General features: G+C 40.3%; 2 protein-coding genes across 3 annotated transcripts in view; one reads left to right on the top strand and one right to left on the bottom strand.

The window, feature by feature from the left end:
• Positions 1 to 7,041, top strand: part of prkdc (protein kinase, DNA-activated, catalytic subunit) — a 37,438-nt gene extending 30,397 nt beyond the window's left edge. Inside the window, exons 73-86 of the mRNA XM_014981410.2 lie at positions 46 to 206; positions 370 to 581; positions 678 to 765; positions 867 to 1,010; positions 2,139 to 2,346; positions 2,473 to 2,540; positions 2,624 to 2,844; positions 2,989 to 3,081; positions 3,783 to 3,866; positions 3,979 to 4,050; positions 4,131 to 4,332; positions 4,415 to 4,603; positions 4,989 to 5,128; positions 6,566 to 7,041. Coding sequence (XP_014836896.2) covers positions 46 to 206; positions 370 to 581; positions 678 to 765; positions 867 to 1,010; positions 2,139 to 2,346; positions 2,473 to 2,540; positions 2,624 to 2,844; positions 2,989 to 3,081; positions 3,783 to 3,866; positions 3,979 to 4,050; positions 4,131 to 4,332; positions 4,415 to 4,603; positions 4,989 to 5,128; positions 6,566 to 6,770 — 2,087 coding nt within the window. The 3' untranslated portion in view covers positions 6,771 to 7,041. The remainder of the gene's footprint in view (positions 1 to 45; positions 207 to 369; positions 582 to 677; positions 766 to 866; positions 1,011 to 2,138; positions 2,347 to 2,472; positions 2,541 to 2,623; positions 2,845 to 2,988; positions 3,082 to 3,782; positions 3,867 to 3,978; positions 4,051 to 4,130; positions 4,333 to 4,414; positions 4,604 to 4,988; positions 5,129 to 6,565) is intronic.
• Positions 7,042 to 8,381: 1,340 nt separating this feature from the next.
• Positions 8,382 to 17,598, bottom strand: garem1 (GRB2 associated regulator of MAPK1 subtype 1). 2 transcript variants are annotated; one of them, XM_014981411.2, is made up of 6 exons: positions 17,225 to 17,598; positions 16,541 to 16,681; positions 15,659 to 15,789; positions 13,035 to 14,231; positions 12,288 to 12,442; positions 8,382 to 12,205 (listed from the first exon to the last, which is right to left on the bottom strand). In XM_014981411.2, the coding sequence occupies exons 1-6, from the start codon at positions 17,364 to 17,366 to the stop codon at positions 11,362 to 11,364; spliced, it is 2,610 nt and encodes an 869-aa protein (XP_014836897.1). In that variant the 5' UTR covers positions 17,367 to 17,598; the 3' UTR covers positions 8,382 to 11,361. The 2 variants fall into 2 exon arrangements, with proteins under 2 accessions (XP_014836897.1, XP_014836898.1); XM_014981412.2 differs by having other exon boundaries at positions 8,382 to 12,202.
• Positions 17,599 to 18,594: the final 996 nt, after the last annotated feature.

Here is an 18,594-nt window from a genome sequence, read left to right as displayed (position 1 = left end):
TTCAGTGTTTTTCACGGCGGCCATTTTGGTGCGTTTTGCCTGCAGCCAGTCAGTTCCCGGACCTCGTGGCGCTGTCTGTGCACGTGGTGGAGAGCATGCTGAAAGCCCTGAAGATGAACTGTGAGGAGGCCCGCCTCCGGTTTCCACGGCTGCTGCAGATCATTGAGCTGTATCCGTCGGAAACGCTGGACGTCATGACTAAAGAGGTTCGTTTACCCATTCATACGGTATATTTGAATTCAGTTGCAAACTTTAATTCCTTTTTTTTTTAAAAAAAACTTAGTTGTGTACGGAGGGCAAATGATCCAGAAAATACGTGGAACTGTCAAATAGAACGTTCCACAATCGCTCCCTGCTGTTTATATTCAGATGGCCTCGATTCCCTGCTGGATACTCATCAGCTGGATTGGTCAAATGGTGGCCCTGCTGGACAAGCCTGAAGCGATAGCCGTGCAGCACTCCATCGAGCAGATAGCCAGGTGCTACCCTCAGGCGCTGGTCTACGCCCTCTTGATCAGCAGTGAGAGTTACCGCTTTGAAGAGTCGGCAACGGGACACCAGCAGCAGGAATTTGTCAACAGGTAGTCTGACTTCTTGTGTTTTTGTTTTTCATCAAAAGTAAGTCTCTTTTTATTATCTCTCATCATTTTTGTTTGGGAATGCTAATATATCAACAGGCTTAGGAGCATGTTGGATAAAGGAGGAGCTGTGAAGAGCTTTGTGGACGCCCTGCAGCAGCTCACGAATCCTGACATGATTTTTAAGGTTATTTTCACACCACAAAATAAAAAAGAAAGCAAAGAATCAAACAGCTGTTTTTGTTTAGGATTCTTTTTGACATTTTGTGTTTTTGCTGCTTCGGACAGGATTGGTGGGAGAGGGTGAAGAGTGAAATGGAAAAGTCGACCTTCAACAAGAAGCAGATGGGTGAAATGTGCGAGGAGATCCGCTCCTTGCTCTGCGATCGGAACAGCCAGGGCCACGGAGGGTTTCGCAGGAAATTCATACAAGTCGGTTCCTCGTTTTACCGTTGTTTATGCTCAAAAGTGCATCGAAATGAAGGTGGATAGACATGAACATGAGAACTTCCCAGGAGTTAACCCTTAAAGTTCTGAAGGGTTATATATTTTACTCCACATAGAGTAAAATAACAAACTTCTCTGTTTTTTGGGAAGTGTGTGTAGGCCTTTATAAGTTTTGACACAAAATTGCACAAAACGATACAAATCTGTACAGTCATGATCCTTTTTTTCTATGCCGGGAAATTATTATGAAACTTTTATTATTAATATTATTACTACTGTCGGTTTGCCACATCAGCCACCTCTAACATACATGTATTTCCTACAAACTCAGAGTCATAGAGCAACAAAATCTCTGATGAAAAGTTTTTTGTCTAAAATTGAAATACATTAACTTGCTAGTTGAAATATTGAGCTATATAACACTTATTAATTTTAATCAATTCAGAATAATTGTAGTTACTTTTGTTTATAAAGTGAGAGATAAAATGTGTTGGCATGTAGTTTTATTATTTTTTTTTTCATTTAAATTTAAATAGCTTCTAGTAGCTAGCTGAAAAACATAGCTTCCTTGCTATACTAGTTAAAGAGTGGGTGAGAATACTGGATTTTTTTAACAATAAAAAATAGAAAATGAAAGGTCCGAAAATATTTTTAGCATTAAAATATATGAATGATATATAGATATGTATACAGGTGTGCTTTATTTTTCCTCAACACAAGAGCTACATTTGTAACTAGCTAGTTGGCTAGTTCATTTAAATGGACGACAGTCACAGTGAATCCCTTTTACTGACCTATATTTGTCTGTTAATTTCTGCTATAGTAGTTTGTGATATACCTTTTTCTTGATTATTTTACACTGCTTTTTAAATAACAAGCTAACAGGCTTTAAATTGTTTTCATTTTCAAATTGTTCTCATTTTCACTATATTATCACTACATAATATAGTACTATCAGCACTATATTATGTAGTGAACTTAGTAGACGTTTTGATGCATTTCCTTTACGTTGCACATCATCAACGTCTTGAAATAAGCCAATTTTGGCCAAAATGTCACTTGTCGTATCAAAGAAGACAGAAGGTGACCTTGGACTCTTCGTTGTCCTTGCAGAAATTCTCCAAAGATGTAGAGAAACTCCTGGGACCTAAGGGTAGCAATCTTTTCGAGAAGAGGAAAAACAAAAGCTTTTTGCAAGAGGTGGCTAAGCTGATGGAATCCATGCGGGAATTTCAGAAGGAACCGGGGAATCTGAAGGAGTACTCGCCCTGGCTGAGCGGCTTCAAAGCCGACCCATTCAGCAACGAGCTGGAGATTCCAGGTTTGTCAACTGGATTTAAAGTGAACCTGTCTGTTGCTTGTGGTTGTAATGTCTATCTGTGGCATTGAGTCATATGCCTTGTAGTTATCATAATCCTAATGCTGAGTCCGCCTTTCTTAAATGCAGGACAGTATGATGGGAGATCTAAACCGTTACCAGAGTACCATGCAAAAATAACTGGCTTTGATGAAAGGGTAGGCATTTCTCCCACATCCACTGTAAACCAGAACACATTTAAATGTCCAGTCGTAACCTGGCACCTGCACACGTCTCGCAGGTAAAGGTGATGAATTCCATCCGTCGCCCCAAGCGTCTGATCATCCGCGGGGACGACGAGCGGGACCACCCCTTCCTGGTAAAGGGCGGGGAGGACTTGCGGCAGGACCAGCGCATCGAGCAGCTGTTCGCAGTCATGAACATCGTGCTGAGCCACGACACGTCCTGCACACGCCGAGGCTTGCAGCTCCGCACTTACCAGGTTATCCCCATAACCACCAGGTACTGGACGCAAACGTTGCTCATTCATTTTACTACGTAGACGTCTAGAGGGTTCAGGTAGAACGCAATCAATCAACTTCCTTCCTGTGGCAACATATTTGCTTTCTACTGTAAAAGAACTATAAGATTTTATTTCCTTTCCAGAATTGGTTTGATTGAGTGGATGGAAAATACGTGCACGCTAAGAGAGTTCCTGTACAACACAATGATGGGAGACGAGCAGCAAAAGGTCCAAAGGTACAGTGTGTGCAGCATTACCAACATGAATGTTTAGCTTTTCATCTTCAGTACCCTGGAAATGTCGCTCAGATACATGAAAAGCTAATTATTATATTAAATAAATCAGGTCTTATTCAAGTATTACCGCACACCGTTTGTAATGCTTTTAGGGAAGCCATCAATTAATTGGCTTACAGTTAATTGTCGATTAATGCTTTATTAGATTAAAATTTGTTCTAATTGATTAATAAAGTCCTCCTTTTAGTGCTGTAGTTTGGCAACTGTTCAGCAGAGGTGCTTCAGGTCAAAAGTGGAGCCAGTTGATACAGAAATAAAGATGGCAGGACTTTACCGGAATGGAAAGAAGTCCGGTGTGTGACGGAATATACGCTTTTTTTTTTTAAAAACACACTGGAGAAGCATCTTAAATTTCACCTTAATGTCGCTCATTCGACCAAGATTCATGATGTAGCAGAATCAACTTCTCAACCAAAAATTGCTGATATTCTACGAAGGCGAGGATGTGATGACAGAATAGCGGAAGCATAACGGAGAAAAATTGCAACGTGAAAATGTTGCCCTTTTCTGTTCTCAAAAGATGGTCAGCCCTTCTGATACAAGAGAACACACGGCTTTAGATTCAGTCATTAATCTATAACTTGCTTATCTAAACAAGTTACTTATTTCTGAATACCATCAGCTGCTTCCTTCTGTTTCAGGGGTGTTGAAATCTATAATAAATGGCTCTCCACCTTTGGTGAAGCTTCTACGTCTTGCATCAGTCTGTACGGACTGTCGTACAAGTAAGTTGGTTGACGATTGCCTTTGCTTCTGGGGCTCACATGGGAAAGTGTCTCTGTTGTATCAAGTGTGAAATTTTAATGCCACGTTTACATCCGTGTTTCTCTTCACAAGGAAAGCAAAACGTGACAACGCAGTGGGAAATTTCCTCAAAGTCCTGCAGCATGTGCCCAGCGATCTGCTCAAGTACGTCAGAAACTTCACGACGGATGTAGCGACTGGCGTTGGTCTGTTAGAGATCGTTTGGTCTTGCGTTTTATGTTTAGGAGAGCTTTCCTGAAGATGTGCAACGGCCCCGAGGCGTTCCTCTCGCTGCGATCCCACTTCATCACGTCCCACGCTCTGCTGTGTGTGAGCCACTGGGTTCTCGGAATCGGAGACCGGCACCTTTCCAACTTTATGATCAACACGGAAACCGGCGGTATGATCGGCATCGACTTCGGCCATGCGTTTGGATCGGCCACACAGGTACGCCCAATGACTTCAGACGTAAAGACAGCATAAAGGTAGGACTCAAGGTCTGAATGTCGAATGTTGCGCTTACTTCCAGTTCCTCCCGGTGCCGGAGCTCATGCCCTTCCGGCTGACTCAGCAGTTTGTGAATCTGATCCAGCCATTGAAGGAGTCCGGTTTGATCCAGAGCACCATGGTCCACTCCCTGCGAGCCTTCAGGGCAGAACCGGACCTGCTGCTCAACACCATGGATGTGTTTGTGAAGGAACCCTCACTGGACTGGAAGGTAATCGAAACACCTGCTGAGGTTTCCATTAATAACGAAGCTGTGACAGAGCTACCCTCAACTGAAAGTGACTTTTTTTCTCTTCTGTTGTGTTTTGTTGTTGCTCTTTATTCCATTCTGTTATGATTGTGGATGTTAAAATTATGATTGAGCTCATTTATCTGCTTTCCTCCAGTACAGGATACTAGCATGATACATAGGTCAACCTCAAATATAATCCCTTCTATCCTTTTCTAAAATTGATTTTCATTTTGGGATTCTTTTTGTAATTTGCAAAAGACAAAAAAAGACAAAATCTTATGTCTGAATTAGTTTAAATAAAAAATAGTCTTTATTTTCAAAGTGCAATAAAAAAGTTTTTTTTTTCTACTTTGGTTTTATGCAGAACTTTGAGATGAAACAACTGAAGAAAGGAGGAACATGGACCCAGAGCGTAAATACCAAAGAAATCAACTGGTTTCCTCTGCAGAAGGTGAACTTCGCCAGAAGGAAACTAGAGGGCGCTAATCCATCTGCAATAACCAGGTACTTTCAAACTGTTGTATGTTTTATGGGATTTACTCTGATATTAAGGAGTTCATATTGAAGGCCAAGTACGCTTTATAATCTAGTTCTTATTTTATTTTTTCATTATGAGTAAATCAGCTGCTATTTGAATGCTCTTCTGTTGAATGAACTGCAACATTTCCTTCAGGTGGTAGATTTATAGTTTGGCAAAAACATTCTTGCCTCTTAACATTCCTCAAATTTACAAACTATTTACACAAACCTCTGTGTAAATAGAAGGTCATTCTTACTTTGCTGACAAAGTGAAGGATTTTTGGCTTTCTGGTGAAATTTCAGATGCACAGGAACCCTAATAGGTGACCTTAAGATGACCTTCTCTAAACCTTTGAAAGGTGCACTGAACATTCACCTGTTCAGTGTTTCTGTACCTTTTGCTCAAGTTGCTGTTCTCTAACAAGGAACTTAGCAGTAGAATTCACATCAGGTGTTTGATCCATCCACCTGAATGCTGATTCATCAACAGATCAACAGTACCCCACCTTTACAGGTCTGTAAACAGGAAGTTCTCAGACGGAAGTGGCTACTGAGCTTAGAGTGACATCAGAAGGTTGTAGACGGACTGGAAGAGTGACAGAAAGGTTTAGAAGTGGATGTTCTTCATATACATCCCACACTGATGGCCACTTCCAGGCCAGAACCCTGTGGTAACTGATGATGAATGGCATTCAACTCCTGACCCATTTAAGGGAGGTGAAAGGCACCCAAGTGTCACATCAGACCCTTTGAAACCTTAAACATCATCATGATCAGCTTGCTAAATAACCTGCAAGGTAACTGACCACACCACCAGGCACAGGCTTCATCGTCTTGTTTGGGTAAGGAAGTGTTTACACCAGACAAGAGACATCATAACACCACCAGGGCTGTTTTGATGGAGGTCAATTCATGTTGAGCAGAAATAACGGCCGCCAGCGATGGTGGAGACGTCAAGCACAACACTGTTTGTTCAACAAGGGCGGCACGCCACGCCCATGCTAAAGAGCTTAGGTTGTTGTGAACAGCATGAGATGTCGTTGATGTATTGACAGTTTTTGTTGTGGCATATCCACCACTGTTGTTGACTTCTTTTAGTACATTGTTTGAGTTGAGGAAAACCACCGTTGCTTGCTTCTACTTACATCCCCTACCTTCATGATATGTCATAATTGTAGCGTGAACTTTTTACATTCTCCATAAATTTCTCCTGAAAGCCAAATATCCTAAACTTTTCGTGAGTATTGTACATGGTTTATGAAATCTCTCCCCAAGGCTTGGTGGAAAGAATAGCTGTCCCACAATCTAGGGCAAGGCAACTCTCCTTGTAGAGAACATTTTTTATACACAGCTACTACAAAGACTCTTACTATAACTTTGTAAACATATTATTTGTGTCCCATGATGTGTTTATTTCATCAGCGAGGAGCTGAAGCTGGGTTTTGAAAAGGATCCCGCCTTCCAAGGAATGCAGGCAGTGGCTTTGGGATCTGAGGAGCACAATGTCCGGGCGAAGCTTCCAGCCGCGAACCTGTCTGTGGAGCAGCAGGTGGACTGCCTGCTGGACCAGGCCATGGACCCAAATGTGCTTGGCAGAGTTTATGCAGGATGGGAGCCATGGATCTGATGTGAATCACTGTCCTTAGTGTTTATAATAATTGTTGTGGATGAAGGCAAATGCAAAGTAATTACTGGGAAAGAAATTCTTTCTGTGATTGGAATGGTGTTAAATGTGAAGGAGAAATGCTTGTAAGGTTAGCATCAAAATGCTAACCTTGTTTTTTATAGAAATGGGGAAATTGCTGCATTTTAATGGAAATGGTCAAATGTAACACTGGAATTCTAATACTGTAAGATCGTGGCAAGCATCTGAATTTCAATAAAATATTACAAAGTCATCGGTTTGTGAGGTTTTTTTTACGGAGCCCTCCAGGGGACATGAGGAATTTTTTTTTCTTTTGCGTTCCCTCGCAATAATCTACTGATCAGTTCATGCGGCATAATTGAATACTGTAAGCCTTTTTTACGGTGGCCGCCGTACTTTCTGCTTTAATACAAGCTTATGTAAGGTTTTTCCATGGACTACTGAGTTATTATCTCGGGGTAACCAGTCATCTGATTGTGTCTCTGTGTTTGTGTCTGAATGGTTTAAAGGGCAGCTTTCAGTGCCGTTCCATCTGAGCCTGAACAGACACAAACATGCAGTAAATAGATCGATTTTCAATCAGTTTTTTTGCACCAAAGCATTAATAAAACCTTTTGCGGGAACGCAAAAGAAAAAAAAATTCCCCATGTGACAATCAAGTGGAAGATTTTTGTGCCTCCACCTTGCTCTCTGCTTGGCTACAGCTTCTCGCCAGCAAAATCTCTCCAGGGATGCTCAGGCTAGTTAGCATAGCCACCGACAACAGCGGAGAAACTTAGCACGGAGGAGGTGGAGGAGCTAAAAAATAAATCAGATTATCTGTCTCATACCATACTGTCACAACAGAGTGACCGATTAAACAAATATGCAAACATATTTATATTTATGCAAAGTTACGTACTGCAGCTTGTATGTCTTAAAATGCTAGTAAAGAATTTATTGCAGACTGCTAAGTTAACTAATTAGAATGATATTAGAATAATTTCACTTAGAACTCCAATTAATTACAGGGTTGTGCAATTTGTGCAAGGCTCAATTTCACACAACTACAGTTTGCCAAGGTTCAGTTCTACAGTAAGATATTGTGTATTATGTACTCCTGACCGCGCTTCTATCAATCCCATGCCTGGTTGTACAAGTATAAAACGATGATTAAACATTTTAATTGTGGGTTTATTAATACCATCTTAACAAGAGTTCTGCTTTTCTTCTTAAGGAAGAAAAGCAGAAGTCTTATGACATTTGAAGTGTCCGTCATCAAACAGGAAACGCTCTCTGTGACTCCACAGGAAAGCAGAACTATTGACACAATCGCTCCTGGTAAGGCTCGGACGTGATCTGCAGCACAAACATGAAACAAACCTGAGGGGAGAAAGTTGTTTTCTGCTTTATCAGAAAAAAAATGGAATAATAGTTTGGGACAGATCAGGTCATTTATCAGATTTAACTGAGAAATCCTTTGGAATGCGGCATCGGACATCGTTTTTGTGCAGCAATGTTGTTCCTTCCTCTGTTTAAAGAGCCTGCGTTACTATACAAGACATTACCATACATATAACACAATGGGGGAAAAAAACCCAACGTGATCAAAGCTTATTAATAATTTCCTTTAATGTACATGTAGTGTGACTGATTCTTTCAGGGGTTTCCCCCGTAATGATCAAAAATGATTTCAGTCAGAAAAAAAAAAGAACCCACATCTTACAGTTACCAACAAGAATTCACACAATATCTCAGTAAAAATAATTGCAACATTAGTAATTATTGACTTTAAAAAAAATCTATACATTGAAAAAAAAAAAAAAATCAAGTAAAAGATGTAACAACCCATGGCAATAAGTGTCTCAGAGGGGGTTTAGGTTCGGGTTGGGGTTCAACAGTCCTGACGAGATGCTGGTCTGCATATTTACAGCGTTGCAAAAGTATTCACACCTCTAAAACGTTTTCACACTTTTAACGTGGCACCCACCAATCCTATGTTAGACCAACACAAAGTAGTGTACAATTAAAAGGGAAATGTTTTTGAGAGGGTTTTGGCATTCATATATATATATATAATTTTACAACAACAAAAAAAAAGTAAAGTGAAAAATGAGGCATGTATTTGTAATTACTCACCATTACTCTGGAAATCTTCAAAAATGCACTGAAGATGTGAAAAACATCTCATGTGGTATGAATACTTTAGCAAAGCGCCATAGCATCACGTTCACAAACAAACCTGAAGTGACGCACACAAGCATTTCATAAAAGCAGATCATTCTGAGTTTTAGCTTCAATGCCCCTAGGAGTTTTAGGGAAAACTAGGTGGGGGGGAAGGGGGCGTTGAAATACAACATGGCTCCCGTTGAGGTCTGTCGACATCATCTTGAGAAAAACTGGCGAAACATGGAGCCAGAATTAAAACTGCTAAACCTCTTTTTAAGGGCTTTTCGGTTAAGGCGCTGAGAGACTCTTTGCATTAGAGGACACTTTGGAACAAACAGTGACGAGAAAACAGACGTACCATTGCCGTTTTGAAAAAAAAAACAAACAAAAAAAAAACATGTAGTGCATTTACTCGCAAAAAAAAGAAGAAGAAAAAAAGACACTTCAACACGCTTAAAATCGACTGCATTATTAAAGTATAATCTGCCAAAGTGCATGATGCATAATTTATCCTTGATGATGAACAGCGTTGTGCCTCAGCTCCATGTTCGCTTTGGAGTTGGGACAGAATTTCACTCGCTTTACGTCGGTGGAATTCGTTACAACCTTTGTACTGCATCGAACGGAAACAAGATTTGCATAATAAAAGATTAGTGTGTTTCCCGTTTCCGAAAACAAAGTGAGGTTGGGTTTATATGCACTAAACGATTAAGCTTCTCAAACCAAGAATGAACCAATATTCTTGCGTGTAATACTTCTCTGTGATGCATGTTTTTGTTCATTTCGCATTTATTCACACATTTTTTTCATAGTAACTTAATGCCACAGCTGATGATTTTTCGAAGAAACCTGAACTCCACTACAGTACCGAAAAAAGCTGAAGGATGAGCTTAAAAACCTCCCTGTATTTTAAACATGGAGTAAAAATACAAACAAAAACAAAAAAACAAACGACTGCTGCAGACCACCACTAAAACCGAGTTAAAAAGTATCAAATAAAACAGGCAACACAATAAAGTTAAACATAAATCAATTTTTTTGTTTTATGTTTCGACTTGCACAGTAGCTTTTTCTTTTTGCATCCCTGTCCTTACGAAACAAATACTACAGACACGTAAATACTATTGGTGCTTCTCCAACAAAATATTAAAGAGACAGTTCAGGATTTCTGAAGCGAGGTTCAGTTAATATCCTACCTGCAGCAGATTAACTCCTTTGGTGTCTTCATTTAGCATAAAATCTGATCAGTTGGACGTGGAGGCTGGAGCTTCAATGCTTGTTCAAGAGCATAAATGTTGTAAAATCTCTTGTTTTGTTTTTTTTCAAAGCAGATAAATTTCAAAAGCACTTTTTGACAAAAATTATTTGTAGCTACATCACTCTCAAAAACAGGAAGTGAGTACCATATATGGATAACAATGGGCAGAAAAGTGAGCGGTCTGCATAGATAATGAATGTAGAAAACATGGGTGAGCTGAGATCATAAAGTATTATTGGAAATTATTATTTATTTTTTCATTTTGTGTCTAAAATTCAAGTAACAAAAAATTATTTTAAATATACAGAAGGCCACAGAGAGCACAACTTCTGTACAAAAATTAAAGATTAGCTTTATTTCTAGCATTAAATAACTTTCAAGCGATGCAACATGGGTAACGGCAACATTAGTATTCTTGTTAACTAGCTTATTATGACATATTAACATGGATTGACTTTATTTTTATTAAATATTTTAGTCTGGCTAGCTATTAGCTCTTGACTCGACCAACTAAACTGGAATTGTGTTGCATTTACTTTTTTTATGTACACTGCCATTTTGAATAAAATAGACTGAACTGAAAATTTGACATAAAATTATACTAAATGAAGACACAGTGAAAGTTGGCTATTGCAGGTAAGACAAAAAGCTTTTCTTATATTGCAACAAAACTGCTTGAAAAATCATGAATTTCCCTATAATTAGTGAATAATGTATTTTTGGATTTAGTTTAAAAAAAACATTGTTTATTCTAAAAAAAAAAATTATTTATGCTACTTTTTAGACACGCATGTAATTTGTGCTCTCAGAAATCTTAATAGTTTAAGATTCTAGCATCCTATAGCTCTTCACATTTGTTTTCGTTTGTATTTAATTTGACTCTAATAAAAACATTTTTGTCATGAACAATTAGTGGGTTGTGGATGGAAACACACTAATAAACGCCTTATAATGAAAGTGCCAATTTGTTTCACTCAGTTAAAGTCACGGACAGTCCGTTTGAAGAAACGACCGAACCGCGGTTCATTTCTCGAGACGAAGCGATGGAAATAAGTTCAACATATCAAAGAAAAATCCCAAGCCTGCTTGCGGCTCGCTGTGCATAGCGTGTATACTTGAAGGCATTATGTTCTCAGCTTTTACAACCAGATTTAGTGTTTCATACCGTTATATCTTGGGTCTCCACCCGTTTATGAACTGCATGAGTTTCTTCACCTGCAGCTTGCTTAGGTGGAAGTCTTCCGACAAAATCTCCTCGGTGAGCTGCAGGAGGAGATTCCCGTCGATCTTCTCGGACACAAAAAGGGAGACTATGTCGTTGGGCAGGCCGATGAACTTCAGACACTTGGACACCTCTTCGATGGAGATGCCGGACAAGTTCAAAGGCGGCTGCCACTGCGCGGTGGGAGAGACGGAGGGACAGTTTAGAGTTGCAGAGCTGGAACAAATCTCGTTGGTGCCCAGCTCGGTTTGAACGGCGGCTCGCTGCGACTCGTCAGAGACGGACTCCGTCGGGAAATCCGGACACTTCTTGATGGCGTTGGATTTAGGTGTTCTTGGTGGTAAAATTGGGCAGGATAAGCTCTGCTTAGTGTTCGATTCTTCTATAGGCTTGTTCCGGTACATTTCCGAGTTGTAGCTTGAAGATTTAATGCAGATCTGGTCCGTGGGGCCTTTCTGCAAGCTGAACTCCCCGCGGTGGCATGCCAGCTCTCGGCCGTCGTAGTCATCCAGACTGATTGCGCAGGTTTTCGAGGAACTCGGGGTCCTCTTTCTGGGGTAGCTGAAGTAGCTCCGGCAGCTCACGGGCACGAACTCGTCCGTGCAGTGAGCGTCTCCTCCGATAAAGTTGTTAGGCCAAGACAGACGGGACGACACACCTTCCAACGGCGGTCCTCCGCTGGGCGAAGTGGCTCTTTTCTCCGTAGTGCTGGCGTTACCCCAGCTGCAGGGGTAGCAGACGTGACTTTGCTCTTGTAGCTCGGCTCCCTCTTGCTCAGTTGCTCCACTGCTAATGAAAAATGACAAGACTCATTTGCCAAATAATTCTATTAAATCTCCCGCCGTCCTCCTAGAATGTTTCTGATTCTTACATGTTATGGAGACCAGAGGAATAATAGGAAAGCGTTGGACTTGGAGACCGAGTGTCCTGTTGGCGGGGCTTCGACGGGATGGGCACCGACGGTAGTTGCTTCATACTTCTGGGAGGAATGGGTGGAGCGTTCAGAAGACGACATTCCTCCTTCACCTAAACGGATATTGGATTAATTTGAAAACAGTCAGAAAGTTCCAAGTTTCATACTTGAAACTTTCTGTAGTAATGCAAGTGCCAATGGGAAGTTGGTTTCCTAAAGGCCGAGCGATACTGGAAGAAAACTAATTAGAGGTCAAAGAAAACGGTCACCCTACGATGGTATGGTTTAGATCAAAGTATATTCGTGAATTAGACCGGTTCAGTCAAAGTCCAGACATAAATACAATTAAGGATTTTTGGTAAGACTCAAAATGATTATTCAAAGATAGATGGGTTACCTTTAAAAGTCTAAAGCTGGTAGAGACAACAGAGACACAACAGGTGCCTGAACATTTTCCTTCCACTTCACATAAACTACTTTGTGTTATAGTGCAACATAAAATCCCAATAATGATGTTGACCTTGAAGTAAAAATACTCAAGAATTCTACATTCATCAATTAAAGAAAGAAAAAAAAAACCCTAAGCATGAAGACACTGAAGAGTGAAACTCTCAACAGAAGCAGTTTGACTCCATTGAGTCAAACAGAGTCAAACTCTGTTTCACTCAACACACAGAGTGTATCAAAGAATGCCGTTCTACTCACAGCTTCAGACTTTGGTGGGACAGGTGGCGGAGTAAGTGGAACGTCCAAACTGGTTCTGGCACTAAGAGGACATGTGACTGGATACAGTGAGGCCGTTGTTGCACAGTCATCGTTGGCGACTCGTACGCCTTCACTTGAGGAAGGCTTTGGGCTCTGCCTTTTCAGGTGATCCAACCACAGTTCCTCATAGGGAACGTCCAGCTTGCTGAGATCAGCATGTTGGCTTGCGAAGTCCGACAGCTCAGGGAACAGATGCTCGTTCTCTCCGGATTCTGAATGGCTGCCGTCGGAAGGCGGAAGAGCCCAGTCTCCGCACAGCGTCATACAACCCTGCAAGTTGACTTCACTGTTCCCGTGCAGATTGCTGCCATACACGCACACCGAAAGTCGGTGGAAAGACTGCGTGAGCTCATCTCTGGCGTACGTCAACGAGCTGGGCACCTGCTTGTGGCCGGGACACCCGTTGGAGCTGCCACTCCCGCCGTTCCCTCCGCAGCTGCCGTTCCCGCTGCTTTTCTTCGGGCTACTGCCGTCTTCGTTCCAGTCGGCCCGCACGTCCCGGACGGCCCGAGAGTAGTCGTCAATGTCGAACTGCTCCTGGCAGAAGGAAAACCAGCGGTGCACCATGGTCTCCAGCCACAGCTCTCCCTGCAGCAGCTCTTCCGGAACGATGAATCTCGGCATGGCCATGTGGAAGGGGAAGTGGGTGGGGATGATCTTGTTGCTCCGCAGGACACAGCACACCACCACCGTCTTGGTCTGGATGTTGACCAGCTTGTAGCGGTGGCCCTCGCGGATGAGGTGGAGGTCGTGCTGGTTGCGGGGCGGCGTGCCGGGCACGACCACGTTGACTGGGAGTCGGGTTTTCTCCACGATGTTCCGGATGGTGTGCTCGCCGTACTGCATCTGCAGCTCCAGCGGGCTGCAGGTGCTGAACCGGCCCTTGCACTGAAAGGGCAGGCTGATGCTCTCGTTGGTGCGGTGGTTCATGCAAATCAAGCAGGGCATCTTCCCGCGGCCGATCTTGCTGATGGAGTTGAGCTTCCCAATCTTCTTGAAAATGGTGTTGAGCCTCGACTTTTCTTTAGAGCTCTTGGCGTAAAGGATCTCCGCCTGACCCATTAAAGTCAGTTCGTCACCAGTACTTAGTGTTATGTTGTAAACTTCTGTGTCTTCATTACATTCCCCTGAAGCCATCTGTGAACAAAAGGTAATGAATGTGAAATTTGCACCAATACACACTCATCTTTGGGATATCTTTCCCAAATCTTTAGGTAGCTACAAGCCATGGTGCTTGTACATAAATGCGGCATTTTCAGGCATCTGGAAATTGAATCCAAAGACAAACCAGATGTATCCACATCTCAACTTTTTTTTGGATACTTGGTCAATTGATTTTTTTTTTTTTTTTCATGATATCACACAAGGAAGCATCGTGTCTGAGGTGATGTCATAAAATACATCCACAGGAGAGCAGCTTCCATTTAACTCCTATATAGCGAATTACCCTTACAATGTAGTGACATCATCCTCTGGCATTTAAAGGCATTGTAATCTTTCCTAGAAAAATATCTCCATCCTTATTCTGCCATTGTCATAATTCTTCTACCAACAGAAGGCCAGTTCTTCTTGTTTTCTGGCGTTATGACTGATTGTAGTTCATAGAGCTGCTCAAATGAGTTTTTATAATCTAAAGCTTCATGGCTGATGCTTTTCTATTATTAGGTGAGAATCTAAACAGTATGCAGGCACAAACTGGTCCAGTCAACATTCCTAAAATGTAATTAGTTAAACCTATGTGTTTATCTATAGTCTGGTAGAAACTGGCTGAGTGTCAAAATATTATTATTATTTTTTTACTTTAACCTTTAAAAACAAGCAAACAAAATATTAAATAATGGAGTGAGAATTAAGGACTGGGACTAAAAAGCCCGGTGTGCATCGTCATGAATGCCGGTGGGATGATTTTGTCTCGTCAGACACTCCTTTTATTGCTGGAGTTAAGGCAAGCATAAAACAGGTCTAAGAGGAATGCTGTCCTTTGTAGTGCTTCATAGATTAGCAGGAAGTCATCAAAATCAAGATAAACAAAAGGCTTTAAACATTTCAAGACAGCAAATTTTCCCATCCTGCTGTTACTACACTTCAGATTCTTTTTACTGAGAGCAATAATAAAAAGAATTTGACGTCACTCCTCGACCAGCCGTTGCTGCGCACAGCCAGTCAGCTGGCTTAAAGAGTAAAAAAGGGAAAAAAAAATAATTTGCCTGTTTGGAAATAAACATCCCCTCCAATGACATTTCTATTAGCAACCTCAGCAGATAGCCTGATAACGTCCACAAATTATAACTACTACATCTTTATCACATTAAAAATCCTTAATTTGCTGAAGAAATAAATGGTGCTAGTATGACCAGGATCATTTAATAGTTTTCTTTCTGATAGTTTTCTAATTATATGTACTACTGTTTTTACTCGTTGCTACAGTCTCATGAACACAGTTACCACAAATTCTCTCTACATATTATGATATATTATTGAGGAGTTATCTTCATATCCACCTTTCCTATGGAACCTGGCCTAAAGCAGCTTTAATCAGCGTCAGTTTAACGAGTTGAATGTACCTTAACATTGAAAGTGATCTCCTCCATGACGTACACCCTCTCAGGGAAAGCTTTGGCCACCTCCTCCACACTGTTGAAGTACTGCACAGGCTCCTTGACATCTCTGTCCTGCTCCAACAGCTTAAACTGACCTGAAGTTGGAAAAAAAGCAAACAAATAAGCAAAGGAATATAAGAAGAAAGGTCAGCTCACGTATCAAAAATATTCTCCAAGTGATGAACAGTCGACCATACTGTCGATTCCAGAAGTGATGGATTTTCAAAATACAAACTGCTACAGCCTTGTGTATGAAGTGAAACAAAGGTGGAGGTAGAAAGACAAATCACACAGAGCTGCTAGTCATTTTATAACATCATTTTTAGAGTTACATTTACCTTCACAATTCATCAAAAATACTTACCAATAGCAATAAAACTAAATATTTCGAATTACAACTGTCAGTGTGTTGAGAAAAAAAAAACTATTTTACAGGACGGCTTAGATGAAATATTTGGTAGAATAATACATTTCAAAATAAATACACTAACACTGTCTTCAAGTACTACATATGGCCAGCAGGATGGACTTTTTTGACCATTGGGGGACAAATTGACCAAAGCTGCAAGGAAATCAAAAACCCCAAAAAGTTGTGGGGATATTATTATGATGGAAAATATAGAAAATGTTGGTTAATCACAACGGTTTCATCACCATATAAACAAAAAAACCCTTAATATTTCCTAATATTTTGCAGTCCCATTTCGCAGACATGGGTACAAATTGTTTTTAAACAGTCATGAAATGGAAGCTGGTTGGGACAAAATTTTCATATGTGGGTTATAAACTGAACTAGTAAACTGATATAGAGAAATCAAACAAAAAATACTTGTTGCTGGAGCTTACCTTCATAATGAACAGGGATCTCTATCTTGGGCCCAATCACGTAGTGTCCCTCCTCCAGACTGTGAGCAGTAATAGTTGTCCACTGACGGCAGGAATGGATCAAGAGGTAGTCATTGTCTCGAAGCCCTTCAACTGACTGGCCTGCACAAGTTATGGAGTGGCAAATAAATAATAAAAAATTTGAAATGTGCATCTTTAGATCAGACAAAGGCTACATGATTTATGCTGTTAAGACACAGGATGCTGTGAAACAAGTTATGACAGCAGACATTCTCAAACGGTTTACTTTTTGCGGCAAAAAGTTATTTCCATTGACATTACATGCTTCGTTTATATTAAAATCACATTTCCGAGCGGTCTGTAGTGCTTAAAAAAATTATTTCTAAACTTTTTCCTGCATAGTCTAGCTTCAACACAAACGAATTGGTTTTCATTCTTAGCATAAACACAGTGACACCACCTTAGAGAACATTTTTATTGTTCACATTTACATACATTTCTTCAGCCTAACATGGTGTGACCTGCTAAGCAGATGCACCATTTGCATCCTACCAAAGAAAATCTCTAAAAATGTATTTTAAACAACCAAGTCCAACATTAATTATAAACCACAAGACTAAATTTTCTGCTCACCAACGTAAAGATAACAGCTTGAGAAGTCAGTGTAGTCACAATGTTACTCACCGTTATCCAGTTTGACAATCTGGGGCAGCTTATATGTACTGACCAGCTGGTCTAAAGGTAGGGACGTCGTGCTCCATGTAACATCTTTTAAATTGTTGTACAACATTGTTCCAAGGTCCATTTTGCTACAATTAGCTTCCATTAGCCAACTGTGGAGTTAGCTGCATGTAAACACGGCTACGAAGGGCTTCTCTGGGCCGAATAAAACAAAGATACCGCTTTTCTTAAATTGAAGTGTCATATATCAAATAACATGACGCTTTTTATCTGTTGCATGTTTCCCTTTTTTCTACGTGCCTAAGTATCATAAGGGTTCGTTGTCCGAAAAAGTAGCAGAGCCATGTTTGTTTAGCTAGCGACGGCTAACGGAAACGCGTTTCGGGTCTCTCAAAATAAGAACGTTGTTTATTTAGAGCCTAATGAGAAACTTTATTTATAACATTTAAATGTATTCACACACATTACAATATCTAGGAAAGTAATTTATACTTTATGTCCTACTGGAGGATGTAGTATTTTTTTTATCAAAGGGGACATTTGGCTATTTACAAGTAATTTACTTTGAAAGGTATAGACCGGAGGTTGTATTTTGTGCTGTGAAGTTTGGCACAGGAGCTCATTATTAAAATAGATTAGGAGGTAATCCTTGGTGGCTGCTGCCGAGTTTAAATCCAGTAGGTGGTGTTGGCAGCATCATTCTGTGGGAATGCCTCTCTTAAACAGGAAAACAAAATAAATGATGCAGCTTAGTGGGCATAAAAAATAAAACTGAATAACTACCTAGACAACATACTTTTTTGAAACCACACATTTAGAAGCAATCTGCCAAGTTGCAAAATTGAATTAATTTAAAATTTAAATGAATTTATAATTTGCAATACTTAATAAATGTGCTTGTTGAAATTATACGGAGAAAAAAAAATATTATGAAATATTATTTTTCCATGTAAAATCAATCTAAGTATCAATTTCTTTCCAGCTTTACTGGGTTTGCGTTGAAATGCAATGAATGTCAGACCAAATGGATAAGCCTGAGAAATACATTGTCTCCTCAATTTATTTTCTGCTATTTATTTATTAAATTATGTGAAATAACATGGGTCATCAAGGGCCAAATATGATGCAGTTTAATAAAATACATACTAATATCTAATAATTAAAAATGGATAAATAAAGGTGTCAATATTTTTTTAAATACATCATATATTTAATAATACATTTATGCATAAATCTTCAAATAAAATTTGAAGTGAATGTAAGTTAAAAGCACAGTTATGAATCATAATCGTCAAAGTCAGTGGGCGGGGCTAATGCTGCTACAAGTTGCTGTGCAGGTTAATCATTCAGATATCAGAACACAGAGGCTGTTA

The sequence above is a fragment of the Poecilia mexicana genome, unplaced genomic scaffold (genome assembly GCF_051168715.1).
Source record: "Poecilia mexicana isolate PSO_F unplaced genomic scaffold, ASM5116871v1 scaffold_20, whole genome shotgun sequence".
Taxonomy (NCBI): Eukaryota; Metazoa; Chordata; class Actinopteri; order Cyprinodontiformes; family Poeciliidae; genus Poecilia; species Poecilia mexicana.
The sequence above is the reverse complement of the archived record's forward strand: the minus strand, read 5'-3'. Positions and strand labels throughout refer to the sequence as shown.

Coding starts and splice junctions, on each gene's coding strand:
- garem1 (XM_014981411.2), bottom strand. CDS start 17,366: ATGGAAGCTAATTGTAGCAAAATGGACCTTGGAACAATGTTGTACAAC. Junction 15,790..16,540: donor GATCCCTGTTCATTATGAAG/GTAAGCTCCAGC, acceptor TTCCAACTTCAG/GTCAGTTTAAGCTGTTGGAG. Junction 12,443..13,034: donor TCCCACCAAAGTCTGAAGCT/GTGAGTAGAACG, acceptor ATATCCGTTTAG/GTGAAGGAGGAATGTCGTCT.